Source organism: Paramormyrops kingsleyae, chromosome 3 (assembly GCF_048594095.1).
Source record: "Paramormyrops kingsleyae isolate MSU_618 chromosome 3, PKINGS_0.4, whole genome shotgun sequence".
Lineage (NCBI taxonomy): Eukaryota > Metazoa > Chordata > Actinopteri > Osteoglossiformes > Mormyridae > Paramormyrops > Paramormyrops kingsleyae.
Genome location: NC_132799.1, coordinates 1132179 through 1150258, shown reverse-complemented (window position 1 = coordinate 1150258; position 18080 = coordinate 1132179). Strand labels below are relative to the sequence as shown.

The 18080-nt window shown below is 47.2% G+C and overlaps 1 protein-coding gene across 1 annotated transcript in view; it reads left to right on the top strand.

Moving 5' to 3' along the window:
• The first annotated feature begins 4254 nt into the window (after positions 1-4254).
• col21a1 (collagen, type XXI, alpha 1) overlaps positions 4255-18080 on the top strand; it is a 38086-nt gene continuing 24260 nt past the window's right edge. The window contains exons 1-11 of the mRNA XM_072709337.1: positions 4255-4443; positions 8114-8239; positions 8463-9023; positions 10216-10381; positions 10485-10713; positions 11553-11726; positions 12954-13031; positions 14338-14421; positions 15719-15781; positions 17697-17750; positions 17844-17897. Coding sequence (XP_072565438.1) covers positions 8143-8239; positions 8463-9023; positions 10216-10381; positions 10485-10713; positions 11553-11726; positions 12954-13031; positions 14338-14421; positions 15719-15781; positions 17697-17750; positions 17844-17897 — 1560 coding nt within the window. The 5' untranslated portion in view covers positions 4255-4443; positions 8114-8142. The remainder of the gene's footprint in view (positions 4444-8113; positions 8240-8462; positions 9024-10215; positions 10382-10484; positions 10714-11552; positions 11727-12953; positions 13032-14337; positions 14422-15718; positions 15782-17696; positions 17751-17843; positions 17898-18080) is intronic.

Genomic DNA, 18080 nt, shown 5'->3' with positions numbered 1-18080 from the left:
TCTCTCTATCTTTAGGCAACAAACCATGTAGTTCCACTGAAAACATGATTCAGCCCCAAGTGGTAGATGAGTGGAAAACTGAAGGAATATAGTGAAATTTCCCCCTAGTCCCAAAGAGGGAACAAGGCGTTTTCTCCACATTAATCTCTCCACTGATTTATTTAAACCTTTTTTTTTCTCCATACATGAAAAGAAATAAAACGCAGCCACAGTGTGCTGGTAAGACGTGTGTTGTGCACATATTTAAAGGACTTTATTGCAAGTACACTGTGAACTGCAGAGGTAAGGGCATTAGAAGCCTGTCTGCATAAGTAAAGTCATTTGATATTAGTGTACTAATATTTAGTAAACTGAATATTAAGGATCCTGAGGGTTTGAGAACTATGAACACCCCGACTTTGCATTTGGTCAAAACGTTATTCAGAACAAATTGTTCAGATATCCTCCTTACGACGGGGGCATAGAGATACAATAATAACCGGGTGATGGTTCCCCCACCCTGTGGTCTACACACTGCCGTCCAGACAAGACGAAGATGAAGATCTGACCGTTTAGAGGTACCTCTGGTGGTCTGCTGGCTCTCATGGGAGACCTTATGGAAAAGCTTCACTGAACGTAGTAAATGGAAACATGGCTCCTTGACCATATGACCTTATATACGGATGAGACATTAATAAACAGTAATAATTCAGGACTTTAAATGAAAAGACTTTAAAATAAAGTAATTGTAACCATCTGTACAATCAGTGAATAAGCAGCAAATTCACCGACCATTATAGATGTTTAACGTTTGTCTGGAAAATAAACTGCCTTTTAAATTTAGTGGATCTGCATTTATCAGTTTAACCCTAATTTTCATATGGTTATCCACTTTAATATGGCTGGAGGTAAGGAGTGGCATGGTGGTGCAGTGGTTAGCACTGTTGCCTCACACCTCTGGGACCTGGGTTGGAGTCTCCGCTTGGGTCACATGTGTGTGTAGTTTGCATGTTCTCCCCGTGTCGTCATGGGGTTTCCTCCAGGTACTCTGGTTTCCCCCCACAGTCCAAAGACATGCTGAGGATAATTGGAGTTGCTCAATTGCCCTTAGGTGTGAATGGTGTGTGAGTGTGCCCTGCAATGGGCTGGCCCCTCATTCAGCGTTGTTCCCTGCCTTGTACCCATTGCTTCCAGGATAGGCTCCAGACCCAGTAGGATAAGCAGGTTGGACAATGGATGGATGGCTGGAGATAAATGACTCCAGTGATAAAGGTCAATTTCCAACTTACGAGTGTCTGACTACAACCAGCGAGGCACATGTTTCTCACTTTTACAAAAATAGCACAAATGGTCTCCCCAGAGATGGGGGTCACTTCTGTACTGGTATAAATGCTGTTAAGTGACTAACAGAACGGGTACTAATATGATGGTAGGTACCAGGTTTCCTGCGGTACACTTGTTGATTTAAAACTGGATGATTGTACTCTAGAACAGGAAAGGCATCTCAGTAAAATGTTGGAAGACACTGGAAACATCTATTTAAGTCATTGAACAACAGTGGGAAAATGGACAACTTGATCCATCAATCTACCATAGGAACCATAGTGAAGGTACCTTGGCTTTGTTAAACTTTTCATATTACACTTGCTTCTCCTGAAGAACAAGGGCGCTGGTTTCCTGGCGGGCAGCAGCGTTGTCCTGTTTAAGCCTACACACACGAGCTTACACCAGCAGCAGCAGGGAAATCCCAGCACAGTGACCTTCCTGAGCACACCCCTCCACCCCCAGTGCCTTCCATGGAAACTCTTCATCGGCAGTTCGGCCTTGTTAACCAGATGTCCGCCACATTCGCGGCACTAATCTGTTCTGCATCTTAGAATATTGTTGTGTCTGTTGCCGCGCAGAACTATGAACGACGACCTGCGAGGATGATTTACTGGAGCCGTGAACAAGTGTGATGACGTGTGTAAAAGGAGGAAGATGTTTGAGTTTGTCAAGCACTATCCATAAAAGATCTCAATTTTAATTAGGGCCATAAACTTGTACGCAAATCTGTTTTCCAGAAGTTCCATAGTTACATGATTTTTGAGGGAAAATAGATCATCCAGCATTAAGAATAAGAATGAAGGCTTCTGTCCGCCTGAGTTATTTCCGTATCAAATGAGTCGCCCATTTGCTTGTGAACCATGTGATGCTTTTCATAACCGCATTCCGCTGTGTTATTTCTTAGCAGGACACAACCACAGTCTTGAATACAGCTTACAGATTTTCACAAAGAAAGCACATTTTAAATGCTGGAAAAAGCTAGAATAGCTTTATTAAAATGTCAGTTAATTTTTTAAGATTCAAACGAATTCTAATATAGAGGTATAGCATATTGAAAACACTGAAAGTCATTAAGTTGTTGGTTTGTGTCAAATATATATATATATATATACACACACACACACACAAACTCCTCCTGGAGATATTTTTCTGATGAAAGAATACAGCTGCTGCATTAATATCCCATTTGACGCCGGACTCGCCATGCTCCAAGAAGGTCCATCTTCCGTGAAGCACAAAAACATCAAGGAGAATCAGCCAGGAGTCGTGTGAATAGGATTTTCCAGCCTGGCATTTCAAACTGAAGATGTCGGTCAGTAGGACGCAAATCACAGATTGAACATCAGTCTCATCTGTGCAACTGGGGACAGATCTATGTCAGCAGCTCAAAAGACACCCTGAGCTTTCACTGGGAGAGCGGCTAGATATCTGCTGCGAGGAGCTGATGCCGCAGATGAAGATGAATCACACTGAATTCCACAAGCAACAAAATCAACATACCAAAATCTTTTATTAGCTTCTCAGTTTTTTTTACAATTTTGATCTCTTCTTCGACTTCTTTCGACTTTATGCCTGAGCTCAGCTCCTACCAGTATGTATGTGTCTGTGCTCAGAGCCCGAGCTCAGCTCCCACCTGTATGTACGTGCCTGCGCTCAGAGCCCGAGCTCAGCTCCCACCTGTATGTACAGTACGTGCCTGTGCTCAGAGCCCGAGCTCAGCTCCCACCTGTACTGTATGTACGTGCCTGCGCTCAGAGCCCGAGCTCAGCTCCCACCTGTATGTACGTGCCTGTGCTCAGAGCTCGAGCTCAGCTCCCACATGTATGTACGTGCCTGTGCTCAGAGCCCGAGCTCAGCTCCCACCTGTATGTACGTGCCTGTGCTCAGAGCTCGAGCTCAGCTCCCACATGTATGTACGTGCCTGTGCTCAGAGCTCGAGCTCAGCTCCCACCTGTATGTACGTGCCTGCGCTCAGAGCCCGAGCTCAGCTCCCACCTGTATGTACGTGCCTGCGCTCAGAGCTCGAGCTCAGCTCCCACCTGTATGTACGTGCCTGTGCTCAGAGCCCGAGCTCAGCTCCCACCTGTATGTACAGTACGTGCCTGCGCTCAGAGCCTGAGCTCAGCTCCCACCTGTATGTACGTGCCTGCGCTCAGAGCCCGAGCTCAGCTCCCACCTGTATGTATCTGCCTGTGCTCAGAGCTCGAGCTCAGCTCCCACCTGTATGTACGTGCCTGCGCTCAGAGCCCGAGCTCAGCTCCCACCTGTATGTACGTGCCTGTGCTCAGAGCCCGAGCTCAGCTCCCACCTGTATGTACGTGCCTGCGCTCAGAGCCCGAGCTCAGCTCTCACCTGTATGTACGTGCCTGCGCTCAGAGCCCGAGCTCAGCTCCCACCTGTATGTACGTGCCTGTGCTCAGAGCTCGAGCTCAGCTCCCACATGTATGTACGCGCCTGTGCTCAGAGCTCGAGCTCAGCTCCCACCTGTATGTATGTGCCTGTGCTCAGAGCCCGAGCTCAGCTCCCACCTGTATGTACGTGCCAGCGCTGAGAGCCCGAGCTCAGCTCCCACCTGTATGTATGTGCCTGCATGCCTTTGAAAAGGGCCGCATGATGGGAGATGCAAAACAAACACATTCCAATGTATTTGTGCAGATGGAAAATAAGGTTGATTTCATAACGTAGAACATGGAGGAGCATTAAGGATTCTGTGATAAATAGGAAGGGAGCAAACTGAACAACTACCAAACCCAACCAAAGTTTGCTGTCCCCACTCATGCCTCCCCCGCCCCCCCAGCATCGATACACAGACCAAATCCTGAAATGTACATGTGTTACCAGGCTTCCTGTCCTCTTTGCTGAATTGGTCCAGAAGAGGCCGCCCCCCTTCAATTTTAAGAGCTGTTCTTATCTGTGTCTCCCCCCATCCTGCGGGGGCCGTCGAGAGCGGGGGGCCAGGCTTGCTCTCACTCTCTCTCCCCCCTCCCCTCCGTCTCGCTCCCCTCTCTCTCCTAGTTAGATCCTCAGAACATCACGGCAGCTTCAGCAGATCAAACTCCTTCTTCTCGTCTCCTCAGCACGGACATGACAGCGAGGAGCTCCTGAGTCCAGGTCCTCATTGCAGCAGTCGTGGCTCGGGTACGTGCCGGCGTCTCGCTGTCACTCTCTGGGGCTGAGGGAGGGGGGGTAATGCTCTTTTATAATGTTTTCTAATGCAGGTAGGGTGATTTAGCTCAAAATGTTGTACTATTTCCACAAAATGTGACTATTATTTTCTTTTTTAGGGGCAGTTCTGCTTAATGCCGCTTTTCAGTTTGCATGTGATGCCTGAGATCAGGAAAGTTTGCTGGTGATTCAGTTTGGTTTGCACTAGTGCTACCCTTGTGCATCATCCCCCGGCACCGAATCCTTTGAAAGGAACTCAAAATCATAGCAGCACCTGTGCAGACATTATTTGAAGTGGGATCAGACCATTTAAACACTGAGTGAAGTTGGGGCACTGTGCTCTGTCAGACACTCTGCTTGCTTCACAGAATCCTGTCCGTTTATACGCTAAGATCGACTGGCTGCTTGCTTCTTTTTTCTTCACTTAGCAGATGATTTTAACCAAAGCGATTGAGAAGGCGGGTCAAAGAATCCCTGCTGGTTACGCATCATGCTAGATTTAAGCCTGTACGGATGTAAAGTTTTAGCTGATGCTGCATAAAATTTTCAGATATGGGGATCGTTAAGGGGAAGAAAAGGTTGTGGTTTCATTTACCATCTGTGAGAAGTACAGTTTAGCAGCATTTCTGTTCCTGTAGAGCCAATTCTTGTCAGTGGACCAAAGCAGTTCAGGACAAAGTGATTGAATCAGTTTCATGGTTTTGATTATTTGAACCGTGTCCAGCAGGGTGACTGATATAATGCTCTGGCTTCCCCTTCAGTGCCTGAGGGCCTTGGCTGGATAATAGAACACGCTTAACAGCAGTTGTTGATTTAGCGGTGGAAGAACTTCTTCATTGCAACAGAAGATTTAAACCAGTAGAGTCTGAAGTAGGAGTGGCTAAAAATGCTTGTTTCTGAAACAGCAGTGCCTCTTACAAAACGGCCAGGGTCAGCTGCCAGTTTGTGAAATGTACTGTATAAACCAGTTATATGATTTCTATTAATTCCTGCAGTCCAAAGAACAATAGAAAAGGAAAAGAGAGATACACAGGTCTCACCTGGATAAGCATTTTGGAAAATAGAGGGGCAGATGAATGGAAAGAGGGACAGGAAAGAAAAGAAGAATCATTCATCAGCTCTACTCACCTCTCTCTGCTCTGTTCTCCGGGAGCAGAAGGGGCCATAGCATGTACACACACCAGCCCTGCTCACTCCTCTCTGCTCTGTCCTCAGGGAGCAGAAGGGGCCATAGCATGTACACACACCAGCCCTGCTCACTCCTCTCTGCTCTGTCCTCCGGGAGCAGAAGGGGCCATAGCATGTACACACACCAGCCCTGCTCACTCCTCTCTGCTCTGTCCTCCGGGAGCAGAAGGGGCCATAGCATGTACACACACCAGCCCTGCTCACTCCTCTCTGCTCTGTCCTCAGGGAGCAGAAGGGGCCATAGCATGTACACACACCAGCTCTGATCACTCCTCTCTGCTCTGTCCTCCGGGAGCAGAAGGGGCCATAGCATGTACACACACCAGCCCTGCTCACTCCTCTCTGCTCTGTCCTCCGGGAGCAGAAGGGGCCATAGCATGTACACACACCAGCTCTGATCACTCCTCTCTGCTCTGTCCTCAGGGAGCAGAAGGGGCCATAGCATGTACACACAAGCATGTACACACAAGCATGTACACACAGCAGCCACAGGGCAGCAGGTCGACACAAGATGCTGAGCTGGTGGCAGAGGGGTCTTCTGTATTCCACAGAGAAGAGGGCGATGGGGAAACAAGTGACACAGCACTGCTGACATCTGGGGTTTCCCCGGATTGGGAGGCCCAGTGACACAGTTCTGGTGCAACGGGGGGGGGGAGTCACACAGCTCGTGTTAAAATGCTGGAGGGGGGGTATAATCCACTGCTGATGTGCAACAGAGATGTTACTGTAGGGAGTGGAGCTTTGTTAGGCTGCCATGTTGACTCAGACTGTGGCAGGGTTAGGGGAGACCCCCTTTAACGCGCCAAGGACGCTGTAGTTAGAACCATGTGCGGGATCCAGTGTTTCTTCGCTAACCTACAGTTGCTGCAGGTTTTTTTAATAGTTGTTATTGATCCCTGTGGGGAAATTCTCTTTTTTCCTCCTCCATCTTGCTCTTTGTAGGTGAGAGCAAGCTGGCCGTGAGGAGCAGGCACTCGGAGTGCTGCCCAGGAGGGGGGGGGGGAATGACCTTGCTGAAGGACCCGCAGGTGTACCGAGGCCGGGCTTGAACCAGCGACCTTCTGATCACAAGCACAGAGGCTTAGCTCACTGTGTGCACTGCAAAGATCACCTGGCCGTTACAATGTGACAGTCGCCTCTCCGGGCCCCACAGAAAATGTCCCAGGAGATGTCATTGTGGACTTTTAGGTGGCCTGTGATGTCATTGTGGACTTTTAGGTGGCCTGTGATGTCATTGTGGACTTTTAGGTGGCCTGTGATGTCACTGTGGACTTTTAGATGGTCTATGATGATTGGTATTGTTAACTGCCTATGCTATAGGGATACGTCTTGATAAAGGCTGCGATTCAGGTAGTTATGATATGCAGCAGCTTTCATCTGACAGCGCTGCAGTCAGTGAAGTACCTGCAGTCCCCTCGTAGGTTCCCAGATCGTTAACGTTGAGAAAACACTTTTAGACGTATTGAGATGATGAAAATGTATTCCACAAGAACAGCCGAAAAACAAGCTGTTGCACTGCAGAGATACTGGGACTGACTGGTGCTTTGGTGGTTTTGGTGTGTGGCGATGTGCCTTCATATGGTCCACTGAGGAGCAAATAATGTTACGATCCGGAGCACTGGACTGTCAAATCAGAACCGAATTCTTATGGGCTGCTTTAGGCCAAGTCTGCCGTGCTTCGTCACGGATACATGTGTTTGGTTCCAGTCCAAAGCTGTCTGACACTGCAAATGGCTTCCATGTGGGATGTGGACGGGGGATCCGGGAGGAGCCAGAGCGGGGGAAGTTGATGGAGCAGGGAAGCCGCGTGGGCCGAACTGCTCCCATGGCGCGACACTGCAGGCCCCGCCCCAGAGCGCCGCGGCCAGCCAGACCGCCGTGAAGCTGCGCGCGGCTCGCGCTGAGGGCCAGCGGTTGGAAAACTGCAGTCACGGCACGGACACTGCGTGGGAGTGGGGTGGTCACTGGATGACAAGTCATGACAAAGCCAGCTATTACCCAAATCTTCGAAAATGGAACGGATTGGACTCCTTCACCTGGTCAATGCCATGGCTCCTCGTTGCCCCTTGTTGTAAACTCATTTTTGCTTTCTGGAAACCCGGCATGTAGTTTGAGATTCCTGGTCACCAAAAATTTTTACTGAATCCCTGGTTTTGTGCTGCCTTTGCAGATTCATGTAAATGTATACAGTTATATTTGTGTCTATTTCATGCTCAGCCAGATGTGGCCTCTTTGGCTCCATGTTGGATTAAAATGTATCTTTACATTATATTGCCATAGGCGCATAAAATAAAGTTAATAATCATGTGAAATAAGAGCCTGCTATTCATAGTTTGAGGCCGAGGGGGATTCTCTTGAATCACTAATGTCCATTTACTTTAAGGGAATGCAGATGGTTGTCATATCGTGTGATATGATCTCATTGATGTGAGTTGTATTATTTTTTTCCTGACAGGTAGAACTTCAGCTTGTTTCTCAGACATCATGGGTCACAAAAAGAAGTCCACAGCTCTAGTGATTCTCACTGTGTTCCTAGTATTCCTTCAAACGTTCTGCACGGCTCAGAAGGATATGAGATTGAGTAAGAGTGACCCCACCACTGTCCTTCTATAATGCATGACAAATCTGAACTACGTTGAACTTTGTGCTTCTCAGAATGTTGGCTAAACTGTGAAGATTTGTGGTGTTTCAGGATCATTCCATGTTTCCTGCTGCGTGCTGTAAAACAGGTTGGAAATTAGGAACTTTCATTTCAGGGGAAGCAGTTAAAATCCAGCTTTTTCTCTTTTTGCCTCATCTTGCAGGCTGTCGAACGGCTCCCAGTGATTTGGTTTTCATCTTAGACGGCTCTTGGAGTGTAGCAGACACTAACTTTGAAATAGTCAAAAGATGGCTGGTGAACATCACCACCAGCTTCAACATCGGCCAGAAGTTCACCCAGGTTGGTGTTATCCAGTATAGTGACAACCCCCACCTGCACATTCCCCTGGGGAGCCACTCCTCCAGTGAGGAGCTCATCAGGGCAATGGAGTCCATCGAGTACATGGGTGGAAACACCAGGACGGGTGAAGCTATTCAGTTCACCAGCGAGAGAGTCTTTGACATGTCAGAACGTGGCCCAAACGGCGTGGCCAAGATAGCCATTGTGCTGACGGACGGGAAGTCGCAGGATGACGTGGCCGTGGCAGCGGAGGCTGCCAGGAAGAAGGGAATCATCTTGTTCGCCATCGGAGTGGGGCAGGAAACTGAGGAGGCTGAGCTGAGGGCCATCGCGAACAAGCCGCCTTCCACGTACGTGTTCTACGTGGAGGACTATGTCGCGATCACCAAGATCCGCGAGGTCATCCGCCAGAAGCTGTGTGAAGGTAGCTCGGCCTTCCCCTCACGTCATGGCTCTCTGTCCTGTGCATTGCCAGCTTCATGGACAGCAGATTTGTGTAACATCCAGCTGTGGATTACATGCATAGTGCAGCTACTGCTTTTCAGTTAGGCCAGGCCTTGGTTTTTTTGCTCCAGTTCACCAGAATATAATCCAGGTGTTCAAAAAAAGCACCTCTTTCAAATAAAACCAATTTGACCAATTAAAATCAGCAATTAAAATCAGCGATTGATATTGCAACCACTTGCAGAAAACTAAAATTGCAGAGTATTAAGGATATTGCAAAACAGTACATGAATACAAGTACTTCAATCTGGCATTAAAATGCAGCACCCAAAAGCTTTAACTGGATTTAATGTCCACATTTGACGGTTCTGCAATTCTTTCCAATTGTTCCAGGCAGTTAATACATTCCAGATGTATATGAAGGCAATCAGAAATACCCATTGTTTACAGAGGCAGTACAGTTTAATGTCATTTTTAGTACAAATGCATGCTCACATTTCTCTTTAGCTTAACTACATCAGGAAAGTCTCTCCTCGAGTTTAAGCAGAAATCCACTGTAGCTGTATTAGTTTGTCCTGTGCTTGATAGGGTGTCTGCAATACTTTACAACACTGTACATCATATATAGTCCCAAAACAAATTTCCTTTACACACACATACACGTATCGGACGGAAAATGGAACAGAATATGTCAGGCAAGAGCAGGATTTGCGCAAATCGGATCTAGCGTAGCGGGACAAATGAGGGAGATGTGTGTTTAAGGGCAGATATGACATTCTAGGTGAGGAGACATTCTTGAAAGATGCATACTTGTAAAAAATCCAGCTGTTCAGGCCAAGAGTTTTTTCCACTACAGTTTCTTTCTTCCAATTCTGGGGCCAAATGAAATAAACAGTTGAGTTCCTTGGATGCTTAACCCTTAATGGTCTGCTTTCCGATTTACACGCTAGCTGTGCGACACAGCAAGATATCATTTCTAAGAATATCAGCTGAGATGGTTCTGCAGAACCTTTGCATGGAAGGGATGAATAAGTTCACAAGAAAGGCAGAAATGTTCAACTTCCTACAGCTGCGATGCTTATGCCCTCTAAGGATGCACCTACCTGAATCAAACAGCACTCTCTCGTCATCTCCATCTCTTTTCCTCCCATGTTTTCCCCTTGTAACCATAGAAACTGTCTGCCCATCGAGGATCACGGTGGAAACTCGCGATGAGAAGGGTTTTGACATGCTGCTACACCTGGACTTTGCCAAAAAGGCGAAAAAGACGCAGGGATCTTTTTATGGCACAAAAGCTTATCAGGTGACTCCAAGAGTTGATTTAAGTGAAAGTACAAGGTAAGATTAATTTAAAACTATGCTTCTAGGGGACTGGCAGGGTTATTTTGTCGACGGTTTAGCCTCATGCTCCATCTTTCATGTCGTTTGATGTGATTCCTAGGATGCTCTTTCCTGATGGGTTACCCCCTTCCTACGTCTTCGTGGCCACACTGAAGTACAAGGGGTCGGTGGTCATGGAGATGTGGGATTTGTGGAGAGTACAGACCCAGGAGGAGAAGCCTCAGATGGCGGTCACCCTGAATGGAATCAACCGTACGGTCATGTTCACCACAACCAGCTTTGCACCGAGTGGCACCCAGACCGTGATCTTCTCAAAAGCGCCGGCCAGGGTACGACGTGTGGCCCGATCCTGTGCGAGATGCGCGGAAAACATTCCAATTACGCAGGAGTCTTTCGTGAGCACGTGTCAGTCTGGTTACCCTCCAGGCATCCATGTGGTCTTGATTAATTGGAGAGCAGAGATTTGGCAAATCGTCGGTGAGAATAAACAAGGTTCTCTCATTTGAGACATGACATTGAGTGAGTGATTATGGGTTTTTTGTGCCCTACTAGAGAAGCAGTTCAATAAGAACAGCACAATTCTATAAGAAAACCCTTTGGAGGTCCCTCAGTAGGGACTCCAGACTTTGAGATCCTTCGTTCTTCTACTGGCTCTCAATCTGGCCTGGCCTTTGCGATGGCCTCTTATTGTGCCGGGGCCACATTGTCCAGATTCCACGCGTTCTGACCTGCATATGGATTAAAAATCATTCAACTTCGGAAAAGGAAAAAATGGACCTTTATAGACCATAAACGAGTCTTTTTCAGTTTCTCATAAATTCTTCTGAATGGGCCATGCCAATCAGGGAAATTGTGCATAGATGGAGACAGACTTCTGGAATCCACTGATATGGGATTAGTCATTCTGTTAGTGTTCTATATCATCTATTACTTAAAGTGTGAGTGCAATGCATGTTTTACTGTAATAAATTGCTCCTCCTTTGAGCTAATCAAGTAACTTTTATCCAATGTACTACTTGCTTCCACTAGGACTTTTCAAAACAAGTGAAATAAGTACTGCAGACCTAATTAATGCACCTAAGCAATCGTGATTAATGCTTGAAAGATTTAATGAAATCAAGCAGTTTTTCATAAGAGTTATTTACCGCCTCTCCTCTTTGGGTGGCAGAAACTGTTTGATGAAATGTGGCATCAGCTCCGCCTGCTTGTCACGGAGCAGGACGTCACGCTCTACGTGGATGACATGGAGATCGAGACGCTGCCTCTTCAACCCCCAGATGGCATCTTCATTAACGGGAAGACACAAGTCGGGAAGTATGTGAGCAAAGAAACGACCGTGCCGGTAAGCTGGTGGAAATGGCTTCTTTAGGCCTGCACTCCTGTCGTTGGTCTGCAGAGGGCCAGAAGGACATTAAATGGCAAACAGAGCATTTTTAATTCCGGTGAAGTGGTTGCAGCTCTTAAAGACACTTCTATAGAATCGAATAGAGATCCCAGAAAGGAAATTTTCTTTTCATCTTCCCCATCTTGCTCCCCCTGAGACAGATGAAATCAAGCTTCCCAGCACAGGGTCAGCCAGCACCCCAGGAGCTGAGGGTTAGAGGCCTTATTCAGAGGCACGAGGCCACATGACTGGTCTGCTGAGGCTTGAACCGGCAGCCTTCTGATCAAAGACACAGAGGTTTAATCCACTGAGTCACACATCCAAAGCAACATACAATTGAGAAAACTGGGTCAATCAGCCCCTGGAGGAACTGTGCTGCTAAGGGCCAAGCTCAGGGGATTTTGAAGCACAGACCTTAAGCTCACAGGCACATTGTCCAAACCCTCTCAGCCTCACACCAGCCCAATCTGCGCTGACCAGGAATCGAGCAGCTTGGAAGGTGGCGCTGCTAGCCGTTGTACCTCCAAGGCATCTGGACATTTAATTTAAATAACTATACCATGCAAACAGTGCTCGTGCATTGCTGTTCCATCTCCTTCTGCATGCCGTGCCCCCCTCCCCCCCCCCAGCTTTCTGTGGACATAGTGGCGCAGGTCACTAGCGGATCTCCTGTTTACCATTATTTTGCAGTGCCAGTGAAAGGCAGTGTGAACAGCAGCTGTGGGTCACACACATACGATGTGCGTGAAACGCATCTGGCCCACAGTTGTGCCCTTAGCGAGGGTACGGCGTAATCGTGGCATGCGTTTGAGTGCATGAGAGAGAAGAATCATTTAGCAGTGCTGTAGTAGTGCGGCAGTGTTTTACAACAGTAAATATCCCAGAAAATGGCACCTACACTTTAAAAAGGAGAAAAGAATAAAGCCAAAATCATGGCTAACTGAAATGAGTCTGGAATCCAAGAGAGGATGCAGATCCCGATGACCCAAGTTTGAGTTTGTCTGCTGTACAGCGTCTTTGTCAGAAGCAGCTCTTGACATTTATAAAATAAGCATGAGTTTCACGGGGTACTAAATCAGGGCATGCTTTCCACGGGATCCTCTTCAAAATGTTTGCTTCCAATTGTGCTCGCTGCAAGCCGCAGTCCATCGTGACTGAGAGTCTCTCTGAACGCTCCCTAAACAGTTTGAGATTCAGAAGCTGAGGATATACTGTGACCCGGAGCAGAACAACAGGGAAACCGCCTGCGAGATCCCCGGAGTGGTGAGTGTGATGAGGCACCGGAGCCTTCGTGCTGAAAACACCAACCCTGCTGCTTTATGGGTGAATCTGGTAGCTTCTGCTGTCATTTCAGATTTAGTCAGCAGCCTCACCTGGCTTACAAACATGCTGTAAAGTAGGTAAAGCAGGTATTTCCCTCTCTTTGGGGGTGATCCTCAGAATACAATGCAGAACATGGACATATGGCTTTTTGTTAGCTTATCATACGCACTTATCACTCGCCCTCATCTTCTGCGCTCGTCTGCATTTTTGGAGCCTTCCTTCGCAGACGCTAATACTCGCTTCATGCATGCTGCGTTTTATTTGATTTTCCAGTCAGACGATAACTCCGAGAGGACGGTGTGGGGCCAGACGCTGGCTTGGCTTCGCTAATCCTTTCACCATTAACGTGTAGCGCCAGGCAGATCTCGCTGCTTTAATTGCGAGGCCGACGCGCGTGACTGCAGTTTCCGAGAGTGCACCCCGTGCTGGCTGAAGGCGGCCGCTGGGCCAGCCTGCGCATCTGCGCATGCGATTGTGTGCAAGTGAAATGATGCCTGACAGGATTTCACTCCTCTCGTTTCCAGGATGGAGAGGTACGTATATCGAGAGATGGCTTTGCTCGCTTTCAAAGTAGCTTCATTTTCAACAGCAGAGGTAAGGCTGCTTCGCTTTGTGGCCCTGCCAGTCTTTTTGTCCACATGTTCCATATTTATGAATGAAATGGGCTACCTACCTACTAGTTGGGCTACCTGCCTACTACTTGGGCTACCTGCTTACTAGTTGGGCTACCTACCTACTACTTGGGCTACCTGCCTACTACTTGGGCTACCTGCTTACTAGTTGGGCTACCTGCCTACTAGTTGGGCTACCTGCCTACTACTTGGGCTACCTACCTACTACTTGGGCTACCTGCCTACTAGTTGGGCTACCTACCTACTGGTTGGGCTACCTGCTTACTAGTTGAGCTATCTACTTATTAGTTGGGCTACTAGTTAGTGTAAGAAGGGCTCCTGAGGAGTGTTTGGACATAGGCTCTTATTCTTATTGGTTCATTCAGTGGTGTCAAAAAATGGTGAAAATGGTTTGGGTTCAGACAGAAATCTGTTTTGGAGTCTGGAGCCTGGAGGTCTGCTCCCTCTGTGCTACTGTGAATTACGGGCTGTCGAATGAGCGGGGGCACCCTCCCCCACCTTTGGCCAGCCTCGCCCTCTGACCCCACTATGCAGAACGTGACTGGGTCCATTAAGGGTACCGGTTCAAAATCGTGGCCTTGGATGCCCCGTGTGACTGTGTGTTTCTGCGACAGTGTTCCAACGGCCCCCGGGACATCGACCCCACCCCGGAACCATGTACCTGCCCCCCCGGCCCACCCGGGACTCCAGGCCCAAAGGTCAGTACTGTAGGTGGAGGGGCTCCATAGTGATGGAGATCCAGGGTGTCTGAAGGACACACCGGTTTGGCCATAACTTTGTAGATTCCATTCAGCCATCCGCATTAAACAACTGCTAAATGGACGTCCACATACACAAATTCTGTACATATCCCAGGTGTCTGAACATACAGTAGTCACCTGCATTTATCATCGATGCTAATTGATCCCATTGGGGGAAAAAGGGTTTGTGTGGATCCTACCCCATCTCTGGCATCTGGAAGCAGGGTCAACTGCTGATGCTTTAAATAAGAAGCAGGTTTTACTGCAAAGGTATCATTCAAAATATCATCCTTAAGGTCATGCAATTATGACTACAATTATTCCCCATTTAAGGATACACACCCTTTAAAACACTCCTCTACCAACCTTAGCAAAGGTCACAAGCATTAACTTAAACCTGGGAACAGGCCTCATTTTCACACTAATGCATTCAGAGGCTAGTGTTCAGTTCGTACAGGGGAATAAGCAGCCATTATTCAGTCGGCAGTCACTGTGAAGGAGCTTCATTGCCGTTTCGAAAATGAGGCATGGCTGCATTGCAGATGGACCTCCCAGCGTGACCATTCTACACAGCTGGGGCGAGTTTCACATTCAGTGCCGGCTTTGCTTGGTGGCCACGTTTCTGTTTATAATGGTGCCAATGTTGCCTTGAAGTCTAATGAACTTTTTTAAAGGACCAAAAAGTCCCTGCTTAAAAACAGTTCCCACGCACACACACACACACACACACACACACACACACACACATACAAGTTGGTCTTCCTATCTAAATGGGGACCGTCCATTCATTTCTATGGGAAAAAACCTAATCCCAATCAGGACACCCTTAACCTCTACCCATCCCTAACCTTAACCATAAGTAACCAACCCAGATACAAGACCTCTGGCATTTTTACTTTTTTGATTGCATTCAGATTTTTATAAAACTGAGGTTATCCAAATGGGGACCTCAAAATATGTCCCCAAAAGTAGGGAAATTTCAGATTTTGGTCCTTAAATGTGATCTATGTAAACCCACACACACACACACACACATACACACCGCAATGCAAGAAATAAATAATAATGTGCAGCAAAAATGCCTGTGACTGGCTCAGCATTGAGCAGATACTTGCAGCATCTAAATTTAACTGCAAATGTAATAGAAATCGTGAACAACAGCATTTTTTGCTGGTAATTTTGAAAGGTCCATTTGCAAAGTGTCCGATTTCGCCTCTATTTTTATTTTGACCGTCTGCTGTTGTGTTTGATAAAGGGTGAAGAGGGACGGCATGGAGGCCCGGGCCGAGCTGGACCTGCTGGTGCTGAGGGTAAGCCTGTGAGTACTGCGTAGTTTAATATCCCAACCCTGAGACACAGTTTGCACACACACACAGTCCGAGATTAATATAAACATGCTTCCCACCAGTAGCATGAACTCAGAACAACCCTGCACCTTTTTGCAGGAAGTGCGTGACATTCCCTGCCAAGATGGTCTGCTGGTGGGGTAGACGCCAATATCCCAGCTTACTTGGAAAGTGATGTCATTAGAATGGCCTCCCAGATAGCATTAACAGGAAAACAGAATTCCTCCTTTAACACCATTCGGTGAAATAGTGCGCCGTTTCCAAAAGAGTCGAATATTACTCTACTTTCCATGTAACATGGAAGTTTCCCATATTTTACGGGCTTGCTCAGCTGGCGCTGACCCCATTCTGGGCATCGACTACGGCTCGCCCCGGTCTCTGGCTCCCTGTGGTCGGACTGGGCTGGTACCATGGCTGTTTAATGACAAAATATGACTGAATATCTTCATGTGTTGTCTTACCATATTATGATTTCGCTTAAGACCTTTACATATGTCTTTACATAAATACAAACAGAAACAAGACACACAAACACTGTACAGAAGCATAAGTATCATTTGAGCTTCCAATCAGTGCTGGCATTTATACAATGAAGTTTAGCTCATTAACATACTTCAGAGTCAAGAATATTTCAATATTTCCCTGCATCCACTGTGAATCCTCTGACTTGCTCCTCTTCTGCTTAGTCTGCTTTTGCTGTTTGGCTTGCGGGTTGCCCCCCCGCCCCCGCCCCCCCGCCCCCCCCCCCCCCCCGCATGAGGGCCTACGCTCTGCCAGCCAAACTCCCCTACATGGCAAACATCGTAACTCAAAAACGCTGCAGCTTCCATCTATTCCGGACCCTGTGCCCGATTCTGCCATCTTTCTAGAACGGTTAACAACTATATAATTTAATCAGTCCCCCTGCTCTATATTTGGTGGTGCTAATTTCTTCTCCAAACGGCCAAATTTGTGCAATAAGCACTGAGTTCCAACAATGTTTGGCGGCAGTGATCATGACACATATAATTTAACTATTAGCCATGGTAACTTACAGCCATTTCACAAAAACATTCTAGTACAGGGCCACTTGATGTTCTGGCCATTGATAAACATGCATGTTTTCAAAATGTATCTGGAAGCTCGATTAGCTACAAGAATAAAATGTATCATGAGGTCTGCTTGAAGTCCTGAAGTGCAGAGAATCTGGGTCTTTGATCTACACAGATAGTCATAGTCCAACCCATTAGTGACATCTGCAGGCACAATAATTTGCTTATTTGATCAGCCCATGATGATAACAGGCCACAGTTAAACAGTGGAAAAGATGACAGGCTGCAGTTTAACTTGGAGTATTTCAAATTATGCTTAAATAAATCTACACTGAAGACTTTGGACAAATACTTTACTGTAGCACCACTTGGAAGCAGCGATTTGAGGGACGCCGCTGTTTCGAATCATGTGGAGGATTGAGGGATTTTTCTGAGCCTTAAGCCAGATTAAACGAAAGCTAAATCAGAACATCATCTTTCATAAGAAAATGCCACTGTGGAGTCTGTGTGCAGGACTCAGTGGCTGTTTAATGCTGGATTTACTCAGACTCATTTGTTAGCAAAGGACAATCCAAGTGTCAGACACTGCAGTTACTGCGCAGCTAAGTAATTGCTAACAACTGTAACTCAAACAGTTTGCTGTTTAGCTACACGCTATGTGCATGCAAAGATGGACACTGTTCAATGGCTGATCCCAAGCTGTTAACATTTCCAGCTAAATCAGTGTGACCGTTAGTGGACGACTACATTCCCCGTTAAGCCTATAAGCTTAAAAAGGCAGATCCCCAGCACAGGTGCTCTGGCAAATATTCTCACCAGCAATTCATTTACAAATATTTGAATCTCTCCTCCACAGGGTGTTCCCGGTGTGAGAGGAAATCCAGGCCTTCTGGGCTCACCTGGCATGCAGGTAGAGATATACATCTGCTGACTGGTTGTTGAGCAGATCGAGCACCGCCTCTCTGGCTTGGAGAGACTTACAGAACCTTTCTGCCCCTGGTAGGGTCCGCGTGGTACCAATGGATACAAGGGTGAAAAGGGAGAGCCTGGCGATCGGGTAGGATGGCAGTGCCCTCATCTGGATCGTACTGAATGCGCTCAGCAGTTATTGCGTTCACAAATAGCTGTGCACATAGATGTTTTCTTCCTGTTAATCCTGCTGGTTATTGTGTTTATATGAAGTTCATTAATTGTCTAATGACACAATGGCTGTGTAGTGGAGATGATGTAACATTTATCT